Consider the following 24,313-nt stretch of genomic DNA (forward strand, 5'->3'; position numbering starts at 1 on the left):
ATAATAATTGAAATTTTTTTAAACCCAAAAAAGATCACGTGATTTGCCTATATATGTATATTATCATCAAACTTCTGATGTCAAATCAAATTAGTAACCTGATTCAAATTGTCAATTTCTTTTATGTCAGATCTAGATTTTTTTCATCAGGAGTATCCAATTAGATGTCGACATGTTGTAAATAATTATAGTAACCATTCACCTAAAATTAGGTGGTAATAAAGAAAATCTGCACATTAATATTCTCAGGATGCTTTTTGTTTAATTAATTTTTTATTATTAAAAATAAAAAAATTAACATAATGATAAATTATTTAAAATATTATATTATAAATTATTGTTATTATTATATTTAAAAATAATCAATAATTATGAATAATTACTTTATTTAATTAAAAAATAATAAATAAATATTAAAATATTATTTATAAATATCAAAATTAAATTATGATTTATAAAAGAGAGATTCCGCTTAAGAAAAGTTTTTATCTTATCAAAAAAGGGTTAACTTAGCCAAATCCTACACGCAACGAACCTTAATATGGTCAAATTAACAACCTGTCAGATCTCCTTAAAGTCCCTCCACAAATTTTCCGCAGGAGATTGATTAGGAAATTGATTTGTGACATGAGTCATTAATTTGTCATTTAAATAACATAAACAACAAAAATTGATGCCAAAAAAAAAAAAAAATGGAATTCGTGGCTGCACTTATTCCATAAAAACTAACATACATATACATGCAAGGAAAGCCCTTGTCTCTGCTGTTACTAAACTAGCTAGCTAAGAAGGAATTCACTCTCATCAAAGCCAAATTCTCTGCAAAAATCTATCTCAAAGCTATCACAAGGCATCTTATTACTTGAGTACACTGTAGAAATTGCAGCAGCAGTAGGATCAGATGATTCAAAGGGAATTAGATCATCCCACACAGCTGAATCCAAAGATGATAAGTTTTCAGATATATCATCACTTTGTGTAGTCTCTTCCTTACATTCTTCCTTTATTTTTGTTTCCCAAGGAAGATCAGAATCTGTGATGAATTTTGGAGCAGTGAGTAAATCTTGGCAAGTATGGCTGCCTATGTATGTTATCTCGTACAATTCTGGATGATTTTCCATTCTTTGAACTTGTTTTGTTGCTCTGCAACCTTGATCATACTTGTGTTTGCACCTATAGTAATTCCTGCATGTATCAGAATTAAAGGGTCATTAGAATTAACCCATGATCTTAAAATAAATTTATTTGTTAATCAACTCTCTATAATTTGAATATACCTTGGGTGCTTAGCATTGAGGATCTCCTTTTGCCCATATTTCCTCCAAGCGTGACCATCTTCTAAGGTGGAAGAGACTTTTCTCCATGTCTCTAAATCCTTCCTGCAAGAATTTAATTTCTTGTTCAGTAATTAAGCTCAATCCAATTAAATATTAACATTTGCAAGGTGTTTAGTGGCACTAATCGTCAAAGTACTATTAATTTACCCGTTAGTAATAATAATATTAGTCATAAGACAAATTAAACAGTATATATCCACTACTTTATTAATAAACTTACTTTCTCTTGTAACAACCTCTCCTGTAAGTGGAACCAGCCGGCCGTTTTTTGCTCTCGCCGGAATCTTCCAATCGCCGGTCATCCGTACAAGGTGAATCATTGAGAGAATTATTAGGCAGAAGATCACTATTATCAGAAACAGCAACCTTAGTAGTAGTACAGGAACTTAGGACAGAAAGAGTCTCAGTGAAAGATCTCAAGATCTTGAGAACAAGCTCCTGTTGACGAGATGAAACAAGCCCATCTTCTTGTTGTTGTTGTTGAAAGGGTTTGTGTTCATCATGAAGAAGAACCTGGAGCTGGTTGGCAAACTTCCGGCCTTGAAGAAGCTCCTGGATTAACTTATTCCGGTTGGAACAAAGGGCTGCCATAAGAAGAATGGCTAAGGTACTGGTGAGAGAGTAATGGTTAGTAAAGAAATTACTGAAACTCAAGTAGTTGAAACTTGAGTTGCTTGATTGCTTGCATAATGGGAGAAGAATGGATAAATACGAGAGAAGTAGTGGAGAGGGATTGATAAATCAAATGAGCTTTATTGACGATGAAGGAAAGAGGAAAGAGGGAAGAAAAGTAAAGGAAAATGTATGGAAGGAGGCATGAAAGAAAGAACTTAAATAAATAAAGAAATTGCTTACAAGGGCAATGGTGACGTTTGGGCTGTGATGCAAAGCTGATGCCATTCTTATCTGGATCTCACATGATTAATCTTCCACTACTACTTTAAAAGCTTTTCCAAGAATTCACTCATTTTTCTCATTATAAAATACGGCGGTAATTTTATAGATATAATTGACGAAATAATACAATACCCATTATACCCTCATTTCATTTTGATCAATATTATAATAAATAGTTATTTAAAAATCACAAAATTCGACAATAATCTCATCTGAATCTAAGAAAGTAAGATTTTTTTTTCCTAATGTTGTTTTTTTTTTTTGTTTTCAACATTTTGACTGAATTTGAGACCAAAAATTTTTCAAAATGATAAGAATTTGTTGGATACGCATTTTTTCTCTTAATATATATAATTTTAATTTCATTCTTTCGTTAATTCTCTATAATTTATTGTGAATTTAAGTTATAAATATTATACCTAAATTAGTTTATTAGGGGCAGCCATGAATTTAAGTTAGAATTTATGTAAAACGTAAAAAAAACATGAGTAAGAATCAATGTAAATTTGAGTTAAAACTTATGAAAAATATTAAGAAATGGTAGAAAAACATGTTATGAGGAAGCAAATATGATCTAGGGAAGTAGGCATGACTACACCCACTGGACAAAAATACAAAATTTTCAATGTTTAGGGGTAAATTGAATATATGTTACTATAAAGATTATTTTGCTATACGGCAAAATTAGTTAATATTGATATCTATTTCCTAGAGAGTTTTCATACTTGTATGATTTTTTTTACATTTTTAAAAGAGATTTTTAATAAGAGTAATATTATGTGTATCTTATATGTGTTATTATATATTTTATTTTTAATTTAAAATTATCTAATAATATGATAACACATATAAATATATAAATATTTATGTATTTAAAATATAATTTTATTATTCTGATAATCATAATAATATAATAAGCAATCTCATAAAATAAATGTGCTTCATATGATAAAAGAGTAAATCATTATAAAATTATTTATTTGTAAATAGATAAGACATTCATCTAGAATATTGAAAAGGCCAAGGACTTATTCTTGCTTAAGTTTTGATGCGTTTTCAAAATTACACTCGCAAGGTTTAAAAAATCTAAAATCTCACTTATAAGCCAACTAACAATAAAATTTTCCGTTAGAAGTAAAGGTAAAATCATTATTTTATTAAGAATATTAAAAAAATATAAAATTCATTATGTTTTCCCTTAAAAGTTTTAAAAACTAACAATTTCACTTTTGCCTAAAAAATTTTCAACTTTTAAAAATAACATTTTATCTCCCAACATTTAGGGTTTATTTTCCATACGCTTTATGACCATCATCTCCGACCATCGGTGATGACGCTTCAACCCACTAGATTTTCACTCTCCAACGCAAAAAGACTTGTTGATTCATTTGAAGTTGATTCGTTTGAACTGATGAAGATGATCATCTTCATCAATTCGTTTGGAATCGATGAAGTCAACAAAAACTCATTTTTGTCACATCTCTTAGAAGTGTCGGAAAAATGAAGGGTGGGCAAAGATTCATGGGTTGAAGTGTCATCTCCAATGGTTGGAGAGTATCTGAAAAATAAATCTTAGATTTTGGAAAAAAAAAAATACTACTTTTGAAAGTTAAAAAACTTTAGGTAAAAGTAAAGTTATTAGTTTTTAAAACTTTGGAAGAGAAAACATAATAAATTTTATATTTTTTAATATTATTAGTAAAATAAAGATTTTACCTTTATTTTTAAATAAAAACTTTTAACACTAATTGACTCATAAATGAGATTTTAAATTATATGAATTTAACTTTAAAAATACATCAAAACATGGGTGGGAACAAGTCATTTGGCCTATGGAAAAACTTGGAAATTTCTCATGATATTATTAAGTGGAACAACTAGGGGCCTAGGGCACACAAATTCAAAGTCAAGGGGGAAAATGATGTCATTAAACAACTATCCGCCAACAAGTGTAGACTAAAATATTGCGCTAATATCCAATAAGTAAATATTGAAAGAATTCAGCTGCCACAAGAGACAGTTGTGCCATGCGTGAGAATTTGACAATATGTTGTTAATTTTATGAGTTCAAACCAGATTCCATGAACCACAACTTTCAACGAACCTTTTTGACCACATATAATGTAACTTTACTTGTAATGACCTTCATTAAACATGTGAGGCTTTTCATTGGTGTCTAATTTAGTAAATTTAACTATTGCATGAAACACTTTCTTTATGGAAAAATATACTGTAATAATTTTCTTTTTCTTGGGTCAATGCCTTACCGGGTTGGCTAACTTGGACTATTTGCGTCCATGGGCTTGTTTCCACTCACCATCCAGCCACAGCCTAAATTCTTGTACCATATTGTACTTAAGGTTACAAAGTCTTTGTTTTCTTTAGGAAATTTTATAATTTTAGAAGCAATTTGAGAGACCAACATCGATGGCCGAAAGAGCAAATAAGAACTTTTGCCTGATTTCTAAGTTCAGTTGAGCTTAGTTGAGAGGATGTAATGCAATCCAAAAATCTTACAAGTTTTTCTAATGTTCTTTTTTTTTTTTTTAAACCTTTTTAGAGTTAAGTATCTTAAGTGAAAGTAATTTCAATTAGGGTTAGATTCAAAATAAGTTTGTTTAAATTTAAAACGAGTTTGAATACCAATATGAGATAAATGAACACAAATTCGAATACGAGCTAGAGAGTAGTAGAAAAAATAAACCCAAATACGGCTTGTATTATTAAAAAAATTAAAAGAAACGATATTGTTTAGGGAAACCGAACCGAATATCTTGTGTGAACCTAAGCCAAGTTCAACCTGTTCACACGAACTCGAACTAAACATGAACTCTTAAATCACGAAGCAAGCCAAACACGAACTAGTATTTTGCCATACTTAATGAGCGTGAGCCAAAAAATGAGTCAAGTCCACCTGAAAATGAGCCAAAAACGAGTTTCACCTTATTTAAACTCAATTCAATTTGAATTTAACTGTACTTCCAATCAAATAACTGTTGAGTAATATTATATGTACAAACAATTTGTATAATTTAGTATACAAATAATGATATGTCAATATATGATTAGATAATTTTAAATTAAAGATAAAATAATATTTAATTATACAAAAAATATATCATTATTTGTATATATTATTTTATTTATATAAATATTGGAGTGGAGCTAAATATTTATGGCTTCTGTATTAGATAATTTAATTGACATTAAAAATTACCGATAATAGGAACTCTCCTTGGTAATGTTAATCTCCACCGTTCCTATAGTGACAATCTAACGGTGTATACGAATAACTTTTTTAAAATAAACAGTTAAAACTCAAGTATTTCTGAGTGGTTGATTTTGACGTCAACAACTAAAATCGACCAGGTTACAAAATGGCCGGTGAACCTGCCTTGTTCAAATTCCTCCAGCCAAGGCTTCGTCCTCAACCCGCAGACATCCAAGCCGCCGCCTTATGGGGTGTCGCTGCCACCACTACCGCTATCTGGCTCATCCAAGTACAGATCTCTCTTTTCTCTCTCATTTGCGCGAAACAACCTTCTGCTTGAAATTTGAAATATTTTCTAGGTTTTTGTCTGAAATTTGATGTCTTATATGGGTTTGATTGAATTGAAATGTATGGTTCGTGCAATTTAAACAATACAGCGTGAACTTCAAAATTTGTATACTGTTAAATTTTGGAATGACTTTTGAAATGTTGTTGGATGAAATGGGTATTTTCTGATCCACATAATCCGGTAAAAAAATGATAATTAATTTCTAAGCTCGATATTCTACAGATGCGACTGTCAACGGGTTTTCTTTTGTTAAGGAGGAAAAAAAAATGTCATGGTGATGGTTTGTTGAATCTTGGTTGTAATACTTCTTTCACTAGGTTCTAAGTTGAATGATATTAAGATCTAATCTTACCGAAGTTTAGTTGCATCTTGCTGGTAATACTTCTTTTACTAGGTTCTAAGTTGAATGTATTTTTATTGTTTAATTTATTTGTACTTTCACAATTTTCTTTCTTATGGTGATTGGTTGGCCAATGGTTTGAAAGTTGTGTTTGTATGAAAATTGATATTAGAATGCATGTTTAAGTTTGATATAGCAAGTTGTGTCTCTGGGAATATTGATATTAGATTGCGTGTTTAAGTTAGTTACTGCTGATGATCCTGCTGTTCTTCTTTTTTGTTTTGTTATTTCTATTACTTAATGTGTTTTCTCTCTACAGTAGAACACTGTCTTGAAGGTTTTGTTTGCATGAAAGTTGATATTAGAATGCATGTTTCAGATTTATATTTCAGGCTGTGGCTGTATGAAATTATAATAGTAGAATGCATGTTTATGTTATCATTATAGGTGACCCTGTTGAATTTTTGCAACTCCTGATAAGTTTTCTTTACAGCCTTTCGATTGGCTGAAAAGGACCTTTTTGGAGAAACCGAGTGAAGGGCAGTAAAGATAGAAGCATGGTGAAACTTTCTGATTTTGTGTGTGAGGTTTTTTATGAGAAAAAAACATGAAAAGAATTTCTTTGAATGATGGCTCATCTCGTTTTGTTGAGGTCATTTTGTAATAAATTTCTGGAATATTTGATAGTGCGGACCATAAATTTGTGTTAATGAGAATTTTCAGTTTATTCGCAGAATGGGAGGAAGTGGTAAAATTTTGTTCTTTCTTAAAATTGCTGCTCTGGAAAATAGTAGTAAAAGTGTGAGCTATTAATTAAAACAGCAGTTAGTTTGAATGAATCTGAAACAGGTTTGGCTAACGGGAGTTAGAGTTGAGTTTGAGCTCGAGTTCAAGTTAAGGGTTCTATATTGTCAAGTTCGAGCTTATGGTTGTTTGACTCGTTAAACACACGAGCATAAAAAAGTTTGATTTGAATCAATTAAAATAATATAATTTTGATTAATACGCATACAAAATAAATTTGTTTTGATTGATTTTGATTGATTATAATATCAAACGGAGTTCAAGTTGAGTGTGATTTAGTATTATAACCAAATCAAGTCAAACTCGAGTTTGACATCTTTCAAATCAAATTAAACTTAAATCAATTCGAGAGAAGCACAAGTTTTATTTTTTTTAAGTCAATTTTAACTCAAGTTAGGTTGATTCGAATTCACTCTTATCTATATTTATATAAGTAATTCAATATTGTCCCGGCTCTGAATCTTCAGTCAAAATCTCTTTAAACCCTAAAATTAATATTAACCCATTTAATCTTGAAGTTAAAATGTTTTTATAATATTTTAACTTAAAAACTTGATTTCAAGCAAGAAATATCATTACATCCTTATACGATGTTCAATCTGAACTTTAAATTGGTCTATTGGATCATTTTGGGTGGTTTAATGGTATACAGATTGTTATATTTAAGTTTGTAAACGGTTGGGATTTAGGGATTGAGAAAATAAAATAGCTTGCGGAAAATTTATATGACATGTAACTAGGGGGCAAATGTAATTTTTTTTAAGTGAATATGGGGTATATGTGATTTTCCACGAGTATGGAAGGGCAACTATAATTTTTTCACCGGAGTTTTAGGGTTTTTTTTTTGTGAAAAATTTGACGCAGTTTTTCTGGAAATGTTACATGATATTTTTAAATTTTGGCGACAAACCCAAATTGATTTTTCAACTTAGAGCATTAGAAAAACTGTTACATAATAATTCGAAGAGTATTTTTTATATCACAGGTGATTAGTGTGTAGAAGGTACAGTGGGAAAAGGCAAATTAGGAAAGGAAGTGCTAGTTTTTAAATATGATGTTCAAAGCAAAGCAATCATACTGGATGGATAGGTAGTGCCATCTCCATGAAGGAAAATATAGTTGATGAAGCTCTTGCTACTGTTACATAATATCTTCTATCGTAAACTCAATTTTCTGTAATTACTTCCAACTTTATCTAAGGTGGAGGTACATCCTCTCTTTCCCCCTTTCAAAGAATGTGAACAGAAGGAAATAAAGCGAATCCAGAAAGGGCAAAAAGAAATATGTAAGTTCTGGGTAATGAAATTACTTTCTTACTTTATCTGTGGTGGAGGTATGCGATTAGAGATGAAATGAGAGAAAAAGTAAACAATCAAATCATCAAATCATATATTATCAGTTCAATTTGTACAGATAAATTAATAAAATTTGTTTGTGTACATCATTTGTATTCTTTCAAACCTTGTGTATATTTTACCGTGTACATTTGGTGTTTCTCTTCTGTCAATAAATACACCATAACAATGACTAAGCTTTTTATTTGCTAGGATGAACAAAAGCTTCATTCTCTGCTCAAAGCCACGCAGAGTTCTACAATTTGACTAAATTAAATCTGTATAGGGATATACCATTTTCTGAAAAAAAAAATGTATTCCGTGTAATATAAAATGTGGCTCCTAGACTAATTTTGTAATAATCTCCATCAACATTTGAGTGTTCTCAGCTATGTAATTGCTCCATTGTTGTCTATCCGCCTCAGAATCTTGGGCTAGTATCTTCAGCTGGAGTAACATATTAAGATCTTTACTAATTAAGATCATTGTGCTGGCGTTGAATGACCCTTCAGTCTCCTTTCAGCTGCTACTGCGGCAGCTACAGACGGGGGCAAATTCCTTAGACCTTCAGTTTCAGTTGGCTTTCCATCACTTTCTGGGACGGCGGATAAGCCTGCTGCAAATAGTGACTCAACATCTCTCAGCGTCAAAAGAGGCTGATCTTGATTCTTTGTGTTTCCACTGATGAACGAACTGGTGTTCCTGCCTCTATTTAGCTTATATATGCTCTCTTCAACTGTGTCTTTAACCTGATGTCATAGAGCAAGAGACAATATAAAATGTCATAGTAAAAGCATCTCTCTTTTTCCTTTAATTCAAACTCGTTTTCCACATGATTGAGAGGTTTGTCAAAGTAGACCCACATAAAAAGGTTGGAGAAGAAACACATCATCGAATACAATTATAATGTTAAGGCTATTGTAAATGCACAACTAAACTGCAAATTGCATGGACAGATGTGAAATGATAAATAAGTGAGATGTACATACTATAAAGCGATGAACAAGTGTCCTATTTTCCTGACCAATTCGGTGCACCCGGCTGATTGCTTGTGCTTCTGCAGCCGGATTAAGTAGTGGCTCTACAAGAACAACATGTTGTGCTTCCAACAGATTAAGGCCATTGGCTCCGTGTTGGATCAAGAGTAATAACACTTGGATAGACTTTGGCTCTGGTTGTTGGACTTGTGCTTTGGAAGTTCCTTCACCAGAGCTTTTCTGTCCCTTGAATTTGGTGATGGCAATTTGTGATTTTCTGCATTGCAGAGCCATAACCATAAACAACAATAAGAATATACAATAGCTGAAGCACATAAAATAGCTTAATCAATATCAACTAACTTGAGCAGTAACGCAATTTTCTTTCATGTTTTTGCTATCACATATTAAAACATTTTAATGATAACCATTAACCATGTAAATCTGACAAATGCTTCAGTTTCACATAGTATACTAAAAGGCACAGTACAGTACATGAAATAAAACTTATTTGAAATTATTAGAATACATGCCAAACTCTTTGTTTGCCCTTCCGACTCTTCCTCCCTTTCTCTCTATAAGATACATTAGAAAATCTATGTGAATGATAACACTAATATATGAGAAAGGAAATCTTCAAGAAGGAATTGAAACAGTTATGAAAGAGGTTAACCCGCAGTCCATTATCAACATTCAAAAGCAGAGCTATTATAAACTGAAAAGGAAGAAACAAACAATATCATATAAGGTTATTCTTTAATTCAATCGTTCAATATTTCAGCTATCTAGATCTTATAAATCAGTAAAATATTCTTTCACCAAATATAATTTATTTGTTCCATTTGTAAGCTCTTACAATCAGGTGACTACCCCTTTTTGACAGTTTCTGAATGCATTATTGAATCAGTAGAATTACCAGATTTTATTATCAAGACTCCACGTTTTGGATATTAACAAAGACTCTTGGTCCAGCTAAGTCCACATTACTGGCCCAAGTATTAGATCATAATAAGCTAAAACACCATGTTACCTGCCTCCTTTCATCCTGATACAAGTAATATTGTTGGCGGTGAAGGCATGTTCTAACACATCAAGGACATCATTCCAACTTGAGAAAACAAGGACTTTTGCTTCTGGATCTTTAGACTTTATCCACAAAATTCTTCGGGTAACTGCTTCAATCTTTCATAATACCAAAATAAGTCAGCAACCTTCCAAAGGCAGATGACAGGAGAAAAAAAGGCAAGTAGACCACTTAGTATGTATCAGGTAATTGGAGTATAATAAAACTCCAAGTTCAGATGAGCAAGATGAATGGTTGAAAGCATACACAACATCAAATACATGTGACAGTGAGCATATACGTGCACATAGAGACATTTTGGCAGCAAATCAGCGTTTGCTTGAAACAAATAAGGACCTGATGCAGTCAAGATATGTATTTTGTTGCTATCACATTGGGGCATTCAATACTCATATATGTATTTTGTTGTTGGTATGCTGATGCAGCTAGGTGTCTACGAGCAGTAGTAGTGGATCACGAGTCATATACTGTTTTAATTTAATGAAAAAGGCTTATATATCAGTTTAAAGACTAGATACTAGTCCTTTTCTAATATAAATAAATAAATGAACAAGGTTGCTGGCAAGCTTTAGAAGTTCTCTTGAGGGTGTTACTGCTTTCAAATAATTTTACAGTTATATGAAATCTGTGAGTTAAAAAATAATCTACCAACAAGATATTAAAATAATTTATAGACATTATGCTGAAAAATCAATAGGCTCTAAATGGGTATTAGAGTTTTTCTACTGATATTTGTTGCATACAAGCGGATTAAAACTTATTCGATATTAACTACAGAAAGTTCGAATTCTATTAACAGCTAAATGATCACTTAAGATACTCAGCATATGAGATTAAGAAGGAACTTACCTTTGTTCCATATGATCCTTGAACGGTCAAAGATTCTTCATATATTTCATGACCTTGGACTCCATTCAGCATAGCAGACTCACAAGATTTACTGTGTCTGTCATCAGCAAAAGCGATATTACCAATATCTGTACGCTGTCTACATGTTGGGCACATTACCCATTCATTTTGAACCTTATTATCATGATGTAGTCTCCGCTCAGTCATTGCAAAGAAACCTGCAAAAATGCAATATTAATGAAACTGACATTTATAAAAATCAGATAATTTATCCAGTAAGAAATATTCAATTTTTCGGAAGTTGGGAAGTTCAGTAGGTGTAAGGAATCTCACACCAACAGAGAATGATCGGGCAGCACAAAGAAATTTAGAACAAAAAAATACAGCTAACTTTGCATGTTGCATGGTCCAATCATACTTTGTTAAACTGAAGGAAGATATTTACAATATTTTAGTTGCTTAGTAGCCCAGTATTATCTAATTATTCTTACGAGGCCAATATTCTCAATTTCCCAATTCAGTCAAACTTTGGAGACATTTTGCATCATGATTCAGTGTTAGTCAAGAAGGCTCTCATCTATTCTGGTTTCAGATCCCCGAGCTGAGTCTCAACAACCAATATGATCCCATGCATATGGAAGCTCAACAATCATAATATTTAGAAGGTGGTGAAACTTACATTTACAACATGTAAAATGCCCGCATTGAAAAACCATCTTTTGATTGCTTAGTTTTTCTTGACATATTGGGCATGTTTCCTCATCAATTTTGGATTGACATTCACTTCTGTGCTCATTAAAATTTGAAATGGAAATCGTCTCTTCAGTCAATGTGGAAATATTTGAATTTTCTTCAAGGGGCAATTTTTGTTTAGATTTTGCCAAACCCTGAAAGTTTGCAAATAGAGTAAGCATTAGCATATTTGCTACACATGATCACTGTTATAAAGTTTGATCTTAGATATGAAGATATTAAAAAAAAAAAAAATACTCTGCCCTACCTTCAAATATCGTAGCTTTCCTTTAATACTTGACAACATGGTCATAGCCATAAACTTTTCACTGGAGTTTGTCACACTAGCTGCTGCTAGTTCATCTGGACTCAAAGCATCAATAGAATTATCATCCTCATTTTCTTTTAGGTGCAATCGTGTTGTTGCCATCCTAATTTCATCATGAGAACGGAGAACTTGAGCTTGAGCAATTGCCAATGACCTCGCATGTGCATACTCCTTTCGCATTCCCTTTAATTTTAAATGAAAATAAAAGAAAAGAAATGAGATCAAGATTTCCAAAAAATCTAGAATGCTTCATGTAATGGTATCAACCGAAATCCCTTAAACCAGAGTAGAAATTTTTCAAGCGTAATAAAGAACAAAATTAGGAATCACCTAAATCTCTGTAAGTAATTCAATGGTAGAGTAATGCTCAATGGCAGTTTAGTTTTTTTTTTAGGTAGTTACTAAACGTATAAAATGATTGACCAGACTGTACCTCCAAACAGTGTAGCTGCTTGCTTGCTGCAGATATGACATCCCTCCCCAAATGAGTCTTGCAATAACTCTTTAAAACTCCTAGAACAACCTCCAATTCAGAGGGAGATTTTGAAACCTATTGACTCAATAACATTAGCAGGTGAATAACAGAAGTACATTCTATGAATTGTAACATCATTTTTCATTTTGCAATCAAGAAATTCACAAGAAGTATCCATGGAAATTCCATGAACCATACCAAGATTCCATTAACTGTGATGTGGTTAGAAACTTTATCAACAGTAACCCTACAACTAATGAATGTTTATAGATTCTAACTTTATATTAGGAAGAGATATTAGAATTTGGAATATGAAATTTTCAAGTCTAACAAACAATAGAAAAAGATAATTTATTTTATAGCATATTAAAAAAAAAAAAGAATTTTCATACAGCTGATAATTAAATAAGAACATGGACTGAAGTAAAATACTGAATGTCCAACAAGTTCTAGCTCAGACTAGATGTGATGTATATCCAGAATCAAGATGAACACCATCAAACTAAATGAATAATGAAAGAAGAGACTAATGAAGATTATAGTAGTAAGAATGGCAACATAATAATAGAGAATCTGGAAAGAGACACCATGCGATTGCAACAATACAATCTATGGTCACCAATGATGAAAGGTTGAATGTTCCAATAAATCACTTTCCACTATAATTCATTCCAGTAGGATAAAATCTTTCACTAAGGATCTGTGGATCCAGAAAAAAGCCTTAGCCTTACATAGCCTACAAGACAAGTGGCAAGTTACTAGATAAGAAAGGAAAGTCTTTTTTTCTATTTGCCTTGCATGACTTTCTTATTCTAATTGGAAGTAACAAGCTGTTCCACTACTGGTACTTATCAAAGTGATCTTTCTTCTAGATATATAATCAACCAGTTATATTTATGTAACCTTCAGTTGATGTCAATGACAAAAAAATCCTTTGCAGGCTTGAGTCAAACAGAGATTCTGAATTTTGCTAAACCATAAACAAAGCATAGGTAAACTTATAAAATCACAACAATAAACATAAGCAGGATATTTAAGTAACTGACCACTATTGTTTCTCTAACATCTCTCCTTTTTACTTCTTCATTACCAACCGTTGATGAAGTTGATTTTTTATTTGGTTGTGACAAATACCAATAAAAACGATTGAGTGAAGAATTCTTCTTCTGCAAAACTACTGCCTCTTCAGCAGATGCAATCATCTCTCCATGTGATTTCTTGAGACGAAACAGCCTTGCCTCATAATCCTGGGAAAAAAGGTATGACTAATTCTGTATAAAAACATATAAGCTAACAGAAAAGATGAGAAGCAAACCTGAAATATTTCATCTAGTTCACAATGAACACATGTTGGACCATCACCTACACCATAGCAAATTCGACAATATCTCACACGATCCATGTCCTCTTCTTTTGGTTTCTCCATTGTCTGATCAATTTCTAAGAGTTGATCAAGTAACTTTTTCCTGGAGGCTTGCAGTAGATCCAAACCAGACTGAATATGATACTTTAGACCACTCATGCTTCGGAAACTAGATCAAAAACATAAATTAATCACTAATGAAAAACAATATTGAACAATTGTTATGTTTAATATGCAGTGAACATAAAAAGAAATTCTGGGTAAGTAAGGAATTTTCACTTCTTCTATCCAGAGAAAACTACCTTAATTAACTGTAGTGTCCACCAATTATAATCATGGAAAAAGTAAATTATTCTTATGCAATTGTTTTCAACCGTAAATAACAGACCTTGTATATAATTCATAAAAAACAATTGAATCTGATATATCACACTTACGTAACACTATGAAGCCCTTGCACTCTAGCCATGCTGACTAACTTACTGACATACAAATTCCTTTACTTTAAAGCAATTTACAGATATGCATTTTCACTAAACAAGAATATGGGCAGAAATCTGGAATAAATATACAACTAAATATAGCACAATTTCAGATTTAAATTCAAGTAAAACAATAAAATGGTTGAATGCATGCTCCACACAAGAGACATGATATTACAACCTAAGAATACCACTAACCGAGATGCAATTCTCATTGACCTCGATTTATTTAGAGATCCTGAGACAGCCTCTTCAATCTTTCTAATCAACTCTGAAGATAAGTCATTGTTCCCCTCAGCATGATAAAGCACTTCAAACCACCAACCATCATGCTGCTCTTTTATGTTGTCCAATGCATTGCAAACCTTTAAAAAAAAGTGTGAATACCTCCATAAGAAGTGATACAACCAATATCCTTGTTAGGAGTTCACGGAAACATAATAAATTTCAAGATTAATAAAATATGAAATAAATCACCAATCACACATATGATACGCTATTTAACATGGTTTGATATAACCAACCTACATTCACGGATAAAAGAGGAAAATATTATCATCACAAAGCTAGAGAAGTACAACACATTATATGATGCCCCAAATGTAAAACAACAAAATCCCAATACCTAGTATAAGACTAAACTAACAAAAATATGATACCTACCAAAAAAGCCAAACCAATGGTATACCAAAAGGTGTTTAACCAAAACTCCTCTACATGCCAACATATTTCTCTCTCCCATGAACTACTTGATTCTCAAGATCCTATATTTATAGGCTAATGGAGATTAACAATTCCTACTAGGAAATATTTACCTAATCCTTATAGAATTGTTATTCCTCATATATTTGTACTTCCATTACAACAAGCTTTCCTAAAGGAATACAAACTAAATCTTCACAAAGAAACCAAAAGAGGAAACAAACCACAATCCTCAACAATCTCAATGTTTACTGATATGTATGTAAGTATGAATAGTCTGTTTGAAACCTGAAACAAGAGCTTTTGGAAGAAATCATTGTTATTCGATTTATTTATCAATAGGGTATACATTATTTAATAGACAACCTATCCTAATATTGAGTCATAATTCTTGAGAGGAATATCATGAATCTACCAAAAAATACACAATCAGAAGATTGACCTAATCATATCCTAATCACATTCCAATAAATCTGAGATTTTATTCTAATCTCTTCCACACACCGCCTCAAACTGGTTAATAGATATAAATTATTCCCAGCTTGCCTACAAGTAAATCAAAACCTAGTTTGACATGGCTTTAGTGTAAAGACATTAGCTTCTTATGACTTCATAGATACGTGGACAGGTTGATAGATCCATTCTTGATCTTGTCATTGATGAAATTTCTATTGATTATAACATGCTTCATCTAATCAAGCTGAGATGGTGAAAAATGTTGATAATAGATTTGCTATCACTACACAACTTCATAAGGCCTGTCCCAGGTATATTTAAGTCCTTCAACAACCTTTCTAACCAAATTAATTAACATACTCTCTGAGCAATAACCCTGAACTCAACTTTTGCATTGCTTCTAGATACCACGGACTGTTTTTCGCTTCTTCATGTAACCAAGTTTCCCCATAATTTAGTACAATACCATAAATGTTACTAAGTTTCCCAATGTTTAGTAAAATACCATAAAACAAGAGCTTTTTGAATAAATCACTCTTATTCAATTTATTCATCAATAGGGTTTAAATTATAAAGGAGACAACTTATCCCAATAAAGAGCAATAATTCTCAAGAGGAAATCAGGAACCTTCCAACAAATACACAATCAGAAAGTTCACCTAGTCATATACTAATAACATCCTAATAAATCTGAGATTATATTCTAATCTTTCCAACAAATCATATCCTAATCACATCCAATAAATCTGGGATTTTACTCTAATTTTTCCAACAGGACCTAAAGAAAACAATCTTACATGAGAATGATACATAATCACCCGTTAAAATATGGTGGACATGAGAATGATACACAATCATATATAAAAATATGAAGGTTCATGAAAATACTACAAGTCCAACGCATAAAAGATGGAACAGGACAACCAAAGGTACCTGCATGTATGATTTTCTAAATTCTTGTCGAGCAATTGATAGCTTTGAACTAAATACAGTTAAATACTTCTGCTTCAAGTTCTCACAAGCTATTCTCAAAGAGGCATCATCGAATAATTGGGACGACACATGGCCATTTTCTAACAAGTCAAGTGTATGATCTGGTGGGTTCCCTGCATCATTAAAATCTGTATTCTCTTTCTTGCTTAATTTTTGCCCTTTTGCAACATTTTCATTGTATATTTCAATATTGTGCACCTTGGAGGCCTTTTCAAAACTTTCAGCATATTGTTGCCCCTCGATCGGAAATTGTTTTAAGCAGTTTGTAACCATTGGAAGAATCTCTGCAAGATTGTGATGAAGGTGAATATTCAACAAAGGGTCCAGTCGGAAATCTTCAGAGTGCTCTTCAACAACAACCATTGCTTCCTTGTACAAAGACACAGCTTGGCAAAGATTTCTCTCAATCATTGCTATCCCAGCAAGCCCATTTAAAGCCATAACCAACTTCCTCAGTGCTTCCTCCCCTTCTGTCTTGGTCTTACCAATAAGAACCTACAAAAAGGTCCCCTCCATAAATTGAAATCGAACAGCTAAATATTTTGGAAAAAAACTTCACCATATAATTCCTCAGGTAACCCACCATCAATATTTCATCCATGGTTAAAGGGGATTGTTGCAAAGAACGCAACCCAGAGCTTCCCACTTGAGGGTGGCAGCAGGCCTGGCGAAGCTTCAAGAGTGAGTTCAACAGCTTTGCGGCCTCTGCTTGGGTGATGATAGGATTAGAAGAATCATCAAAGGATGAACAACCTAGCAGAAAAAAGCATGAAAAGAATGTTATTAATATTCAAAATGAAAAATTGGTACTTTGCCTAAAATGCTTCTGAAGATTTTAATACATCCATTAACAACCTAGCACATTTCTCTTGAGAATATCATTTTTCAAACTTTGAATAACTTCACAGGCATAATCCACACAAGTCTCATGTTGGCTCTGATAAAAGTGTTTTTCAATAGGTGAAAAGGTAAGCCAAGAAACACACTCCTCTTGAGGAGGAAGCTGTAGCTCATCTGCTACATGCAGTTTTGAAGAACGCCACATGATTTCCTTAAAGAATTCATGAGCAAATTCCATTGCTCCCATATCTCCACTCTGCAAAGCAAGAAGCAAGACTAAGAACCAACAATATACAAATGGTTGAATGGTAGAGGGTGCTAACATGGATGTTGGTAAATCAAAGAAATGCAAATAAGGAATCATGCAATTTTTTTTGTTTACAAACTCGTTATACACTGAAAACATTACAAAAAAGGTGACAAATAGAACTTTGATCATCTCATATAAATATATATCACAAAAGAAAGCATATCACAGTTATACAAAAAGCTCTGATCACCTCACATAAAAAATATTTAACAAAAGAAAGCATATCAAAGTTATACCAAAAACACATCTTGTTTAATTGTATCTTTGGCAGCTGAAAAGTCACCTTGCAAATACCTTGTCAATGAGAAAAAATATATATATACATAACGTCATACCTCATAAGGATTTCGTATAACTTCAATCCACCATCTAGGAATATCAAATGGATTTGATTTAAGAAATCTTAAAAGTCCATACAAGTCATCAAGTTTCCGTTGTATAGGAGTCCCTGTAATACACCACCGATGCTTAGTATGTAAGCGTGAAGCCATTTCTGTGGCAGCAGCAACATTACTCTCAACCATTTGAGCCTCATCCAAACAGATCCTCCACCAAAATATTCTGGTGAGAAGAGTTGGAATAACAGGGTACCTAACAAATGGTGGCAGTCACAAAAATTCAACATGCAATTCAGAGATATCTTCATATGAAACCAAACATGTTTTCAAGACAAAATATTGACCAAACAAATGACAATTTGATAGCAGACTTCATTTTTGATACATAATTGTTTCTTTATTGTATTACAAACATAGTAATCAAGCATCAACCGTGATTTCTAATTATGCTACAAGGACCAAAATGACAACAATGAATTATAAAAGTCAACTAAAACACTTGTGTGTATTAGGATTCTAAGTGTAAGGTAGGAGACTTGGATTCCATATTAGAAAGCATAGGCTTCAAGTGTGAAATTTACATGATTTTAGGTTCTCTAATCTCAATAACTAGTTTTGGAGGTGTGGTTCTCCCAAGGTTCATATCATTTGGTATTAGAGTCATCATCACGTCTCCCAATCACAATTGGGCAGTGCTAGTGGTGACACTAGTATTGCATTGTTAGCCTGAGGCTAGTAGGGAGCTAGCGCACAGTCAACCCGCATGAGTGTTGAGTTGAAAGTGTGATGATATGTTAAGATCCCAAGTATAAAATATGAGACTTTGATCCCATATTAGAAAGCATAAGTTTCTAGTGTAACACTTATATGACTTTGGACCCTCCAATCTTAATAGTTAACTTTTGAGATGTAATTCTCTCAAAGTTCATATCAGTGTAAAAGATTGTTTTTTTAAGTAAATTTATCAGCATATAGTCACACAAACATGTACAAGTGCTTCGAATCACTAAGATAGATCTGTGCCTCTATAACAAAAAAAAAAAAAAAAGTGAATCCTATACTAAATTTGACTTGGTACAACGTGAATTCTTGAGTTTCGACCAAATTGATATTGTCATACCTAGATAGCTAGACACTAATTATAATTCCTAGGTCTTGGATTAAATACTAAGCCTGGATCACATCTAAGGACCATTATATTGTCTCCATCTACCTGAAGAAAAACAGGGATCTCTAGCAAAAGAAAATGGATGCAAAGTGACCCATAGAGAGCATAAATTATCAGTATATTAGAGTTTTAAGAATAAGTGAGACAGCCTTTAGATTTGTTAATATACTGTTTTCAGTAAATATTTTCTTATCATCTCAATCTCGGATGTAGGCTAAGAGCCAAACAATGTACTGTTAGTAGTTATGAACCAGGCAAATTTTTGTTGAACAGGTTAGGGCAAAATTACAATGACAATTCTTATAAGTAATCTCGCAGAAGTTACAACTTATGCGCTAAAAAATATCCTAAAACTCAAGCAATTCTTTCAAAATGAGATACCAATTTTGATAAACTAAATATCTAGTTCTAAAAAACATTACAAATCACAAGTTACGAAGAAACCTCTTTTGAAATCTCATTATGCGTCGATCACCTTCATGTCTATCAGAGTCATGTGACAAGTCCTCTTTAAGCACATCATAAGTAGTTAACACAATATCTGCACTGATAAGTTCACTAATATCCATCACGGATGTATCTGAAAGAGAAGAATTTCTCACACCCTCATAGATACAAGTTTTCAAGGAACCTGGACGTGTATGACTAAATAAATAACAATTAACAAATCTGTCAGTAACACAAATTATGCATCAGAAAAAATATGCAGCAACATGTTATGACAACCTATCACAAGAAAATGATAATATTATTAAACTAAATTAGCTTTCAGCAGAAAAATAGTCTAAATAATTCTAGATTTTTTATTAAAAAGAAGTGCAAGTAGTAATAAGCAATTATGTGAAAGCACATGATTTCAATACCAATAATAATACTAGATGTTACTTCAGTAAATAGAATTGGCTGTGATCCACATTTTAGGTACTTCATTTTTGTAAGCCTAGCTTTCCAACATTCATGAACTTATTAATCATCTTTTCTTGTATATCATGTGAGCCACTGCTTCTTCCTCTTTCCTAAGGGCCATCAACCAGTTTTCTCTTTCTTGAAAGGACAGATCAACAATTCTAGATTTCATGAATTGCATAGGCCCAAATCAACTTGGTTTTAGCAAATTTGTCTGATAAAATAGTATTAGTTAGAGAGTTCGGACAAACAAGTCCAGCTCTGAGACTGAAGTTAAGATCAACAGCCCAGTGGTAAAATGCTAAAAGAATGACCTTTGCCAGGTGACATGCTCAGTCTGGGAATAGATAACACTAATCTGATTCCGTCTCTGGGGATCCCAAGCAAAAGTGAAGCATGAGGATTGTTGAAAAATACGACCACACTTAATTTAGTTCTGACATTTTGGAGTATGACAAAATTAGGAGTACCAACCTTAACTTTTTGCCATAGAAATTGTCTGATTTGATTGCAGATTTATAGTACTATAATCTTGAGGATTCTAGCTTTTTTAAATGGCTAGAGACAGTCAAAGTTGGAGTCATACCGTATTATTTCGGCATGCCATTGCTGCAATATAGGAGCTGGACAGACTATCAGAGTGGCACCAGTAGCAACAGGAGAATGAGTAGCTTGCATCAGTTCTGAGCACAATTGGCAAATGTGTTCTCCATCTCTCACAACTATCTTGGTCATATCTTTTTTTCTTGTGTGCTTCTGTAACTCAACTGCTGACCTCCTTTTCTTTCCCCTGGGTGAATAACCAACACAATCTGCATGTTGCCAGGCATCACATATGTCACACATTACCCATAAACCCTTATACCTGTGGCTTTCAGTCACAGCCCCACAGATGCACTCAACACGCTCTCTTTTCAGTCTCTGTAGCTTAACTTCCTGGTCCCCAATGACTTGAAATGAATTATCAATCAACATACCATCCTCAGATGCTGGCTTTCGATGAGCAAATATGCAGGCAAGAAGTTCCACAGTTTTGCCCAAACCCATCTCATCTGTTGAAGTCATAAAAGACCATATCCAAAGCAATTAAAGCGATATTAGATATGTGCATACTCCTATTAAATAGTCAAAAGTTATATGAAACTACAGATTAGAAAATACTTTCCATTTCTAGGAGGAGTTTAGGAATGATCTTTCACATCTAAATTACACCATGAAAGGAAAAAAGAAAATTGCATATCCATATCAAGCAAGCATACAATCTTAAGCATATTACTTTCTCTACACTCCTATCTAACAGACAAAGAAAGCTTCAAAATTTTTGAAAACACAGAGGCAGGAGAGTAACAAAGAAGCATATAAAGTATTGACTTAATTATGTGATATATGCCTTGGCCCCATTCAGTTGTGCACACATGTTGAGGCTAATTTTGAAGGTGTTTGATATTGCAAATCCAGGCACTAGAAGATTTTTTTTCACCACATTTAGAGTTCAATAATTTCTAATCAAAAACATCAAAAAATACGTTCAGAGTATTATTTGAAAAAACCGACATACAAAAACAAAATTAAAGAAGTGTGTTAAACTTACCGGCAAGAATACCACCAAAGACATATGATGAGTATTCCAAGCGCAAAGAAACATTTCCACTGAGGACAACATTTAATAAGAGTAAGCATGGTGAAGGAGAGAAAACTAGAAGTCACTTAAAATACAAAGCAACATAAAGAAAACATAATTTTTTCCCAGTTTCTAAAACAAATCACCCTAAAGAAGAGATACCTGAATGGATTATAGAACACTCTTGTAGAAGAGTCAAGAAAATTCATGGGCATACAAAGGGGAGAACAGAATCGACTTCTTTTCCTTTCACTCAAACTTTCTGAATCTCCTTTCTCTCTTTGTACCATCCAGTATGCTGCACGACGCTGATATGGTCTTAATGGAGGGAGCAAGTTGGGTAAATCATCTTCAAGCATCGGTTCCACTCTGTAGGGAGTTGAACTGTAAAACTTAGGAGTTGAAAAGACGATACCGTTGTTATTATAAACAATACAAACAAAAAACAATCATTGTAGCACACAGAATGCTGTGACTCACTTTGATGGTTTAATGGCTTCATAAAATCCAGCAACATCAAACCTCGCAAGTTTTTTGGTTTCTGAAGGACTATCATCTCTCTTCGTCATTGATTCAACATCCATTTCTGTTGATTTACTAACTCCATACCTAGCTTCTGAAGTCAAAACTTCTGGACGGAGCCAAGCTATGACATCCATCATACTTCTCTTCCACAATTTGTTACTATTTTCTAGAATAGAATCACAAGCATCAAACATGCTCTTAAGTATCTCCACTCTCAGCCTAATGGATGACATGTTCTCCAAAAGTGTAACACCAAGGACTGGCCTTAATGTGAAAAGCTCCAAATTTGCCAGATGAACAAGACCCGTAATACCCTCATCTGGTCCATCAAAACTCCCACACAAAATAATCGTGTGCGTCTCCATGTCTTCCTTGCATTTCTCCACAAATTCTAAAGTTACACTGCTAGAAGACAACAATGGCCAATGACCTAGCTTAATACGACTGATAAACTCATTTACATTGCATGCCCTAAACCTTAAGCTGTACTTAGATTCATGATAAAAATCCTCGCTAATTATAAAACCAGAAAACCCTTCTTTTAGTTTCAAATCTTTTAAAACAATTTCAGATATATCAAGGTGCTCGTCTGAAACCCAAGAATTCTTATTAACCTCTACGAAATGCGGCTTATCAATATCATCAAACTGCCCTTTACCCGGCTGCCTGGTATCATTTGCTTTCTGCTTATCCAATTGTGGTTCAGTAGTACCACTACTTTCTACAATGGCTCCACCTGATCGACGAGGACGAGACTGCTTCCTTCTACCCATCACTACAAATCAAACAAGGACTAAATAAATTTCTCATGTAACATTACAGAGTTATTTGAATAACAATAAAATCATAAAAATAAACATAGGAGCCAATACAAAATTGAACGAGCAACTTCACTTCTCAGATGTTTAGAAATAATGAGCAAAACCACATAAGAAGACCTTTCATTGCAATGATTCCAACCAGGAAAAAATAAAAATTGAACCTCTAATAAGCTAAACCACATGAAACTCAAGGCAGAAACTTAACAATGAATACGAAAATGCATAGAAAAAGGGAAATCCGTAGCAGGACTTGAATCCTAATTAAATGGGATAAGGAGGGAATATAAAAGGATAATTTTTTTTGAAACTAACCTTACAATATTGGAAGAAGAATGAAATTTGAAAGGAGGAAGTTTGCTGAGGGTAACCTGTAAATTTTCGAAGAGTTAAGTGTTTGCGTTAAGGGAGAAAGAGAAGTTGGCAGGACGGAGGGGGAATACACGCGCGGTCCGTGCGAGTTTAACAAAATAAAAAAATTGATAGATTTTGTTTTTCGTAACCAGTTTAAGTGAGACTAAAATGAGAAGAAAAAAACATATAAACGAAGGAGTAATACTATGTGTACCTATTTTAGGTACATAAATATATATATATTCATATGTGTCATCATATGATTGGGTATTGTTTTATTTTTAATTTAAAATTATCTAATCATTTGATGACATATATAAATGTGTATATATTTGTGTACTCAAAGTGGATACACATAGTTTTATTGATAAATCAAGTTATTGAAGGTTATTGATTGGGCTGTGATTTGATTTGATGACAGCAGAAGAAAACCAACGTGGAATATGGTCTTGTTTTTTTTCGAAATTACTTGTATGACCTCAATCAGTGTCCTCTCTTAAAATTGGTAGCATCTAGGGTTTGATAAAGTTTTAATTGGCCAAACGACTATTTCCCACCCAAGGTATGCGGTAATAACAAGTTTTCACCTTTTAACTATAAAAATATCAAATATCTACCCATAATCAGTTAAAAATAATGATGGTAAAGGTAAAATCATCTTTTTCTCTATAATATTAAAAAATAAACTAAAATATAATCTATTTTTACCTTCCTAAACTT

General features: G+C 32.9%; 2 protein-coding genes and 1 long non-coding RNA gene across 7 annotated transcripts; 1 reads left to right on the forward strand and 2 right to left on the reverse strand.

Annotated features, from left to right (window-relative positions):
* Positions 1-683: 683 nt before the first annotated feature.
* On the reverse strand, positions 684-2,136 carry LOC123193020 (WRKY DNA-binding transcription factor 70-like). Its single transcript, XM_044605774.1, has 3 exons — positions 1,558-2,136; positions 1,278-1,379; positions 684-1,185 (listed from the first exon to the last, which is right to left on the reverse strand). Exons 1-3 carry the CDS (start codon positions 1,926-1,928, stop codon positions 780-782), a joined length of 879 nt encoding a protein of 292 aa, XP_044461709.1. The 5' UTR covers positions 1,929-2,136; the 3' UTR covers positions 684-779.
* Positions 2,137-5,455: 3,319 nt separating this feature from the next.
* LOC123193022 lies at positions 5,456-6,870 on the forward strand. The gene is made up of 2 exons (XR_006496988.1): positions 5,456-5,734; positions 6,628-6,870. It is a non-coding gene; the product is annotated as an uncharacterized LOC123193022 (long non-coding RNA).
* Positions 6,871-8,303: 1,433 nt separating this feature from the next.
* Positions 8,304-23,750, reverse strand: LOC123193021 (E3 ubiquitin-protein ligase SHPRH). 5 transcript variants are annotated; one of them, XM_044605776.1, is made up of 20 exons: positions 23,611-23,750; positions 22,377-23,196; positions 22,059-22,280; positions 21,867-21,925; positions 20,862-21,327; positions 19,814-20,014; positions 18,199-18,454; positions 17,569-17,809; positions 17,297-17,466; positions 16,654-17,208; positions 14,761-14,927; positions 14,033-14,249; positions 13,764-13,964; positions 12,676-12,792; positions 12,183-12,425; positions 11,862-12,069; positions 11,183-11,400; positions 10,280-10,431; positions 9,262-9,526; positions 8,304-9,021 (listed from the first exon to the last, which is right to left on the reverse strand). In XM_044605776.1, exons 2-20 carry the CDS (start codon positions 23,192-23,194, stop codon positions 8,755-8,757), a joined length of 5,043 nt encoding a protein of 1,680 aa, XP_044461711.1. In that variant the 5' UTR covers positions 23,195-23,196; positions 23,611-23,750; the 3' UTR covers positions 8,304-8,754. The 5 variants fall into 5 exon arrangements, 4 of the variants coding, with proteins under 4 accessions (XP_044461711.1, XP_044461712.1, XP_044461710.1 ...); XM_044605777.1 differs by having other exon boundaries at positions 22,059-22,265; positions 23,555-23,750; XM_044605775.1 differs by having other exon boundaries at positions 23,555-23,750.
* Positions 23,751-24,313: the final 563 nt, after the last annotated feature.

Source organism: Mangifera indica, chromosome 12, assembly GCF_011075055.1.
Source record: "Mangifera indica cultivar Alphonso chromosome 12, CATAS_Mindica_2.1, whole genome shotgun sequence".
NCBI classification, from domain to species: Eukaryota; Viridiplantae; Streptophyta; class Magnoliopsida; order Sapindales; family Anacardiaceae; genus Mangifera; species Mangifera indica.

Coding starts and splice junctions, on each gene's coding strand:
- LOC123193020 (XM_044605774.1), bottom strand. CDS start 1,928: ATGGCAGCCCTTTGTTCCAACCGGAATAAGTTAATCCAGGAGCTTCTT. Junction 1,380..1,557: donor AGAGGTTGTTACAAGAGAAA/GTAAGTTTATTA, acceptor AAATTCTTGCAG/GAAGGATTTAGAGACATGGA. Junction 1,186..1,277: donor CTCAATGCTAAGCACCCAAG/GTATATTCAAAT, acceptor TGATACATGCAG/GAATTACTATAGGTGCAAAC.
- LOC123193021 (XM_044605776.1), bottom strand. CDS start 23,194: ATGGGTAGAAGGAAGCAGTCTCGTCCTCGTCGATCAGGTGGAGCCATT. Junction 21,926..22,058: donor GTGTTCTATAATCCATTCAG/GTATCTCTTCTT, acceptor TGTTGTCCTCAG/TGGAAATGTTTCTTTGCGCT. Junction 9,022..9,261: donor CACTTGTTCATCGCTTTATA/GTATGTACATCT, acceptor CTATGACATCAG/GTTAAAGACACAGTTGAAGA.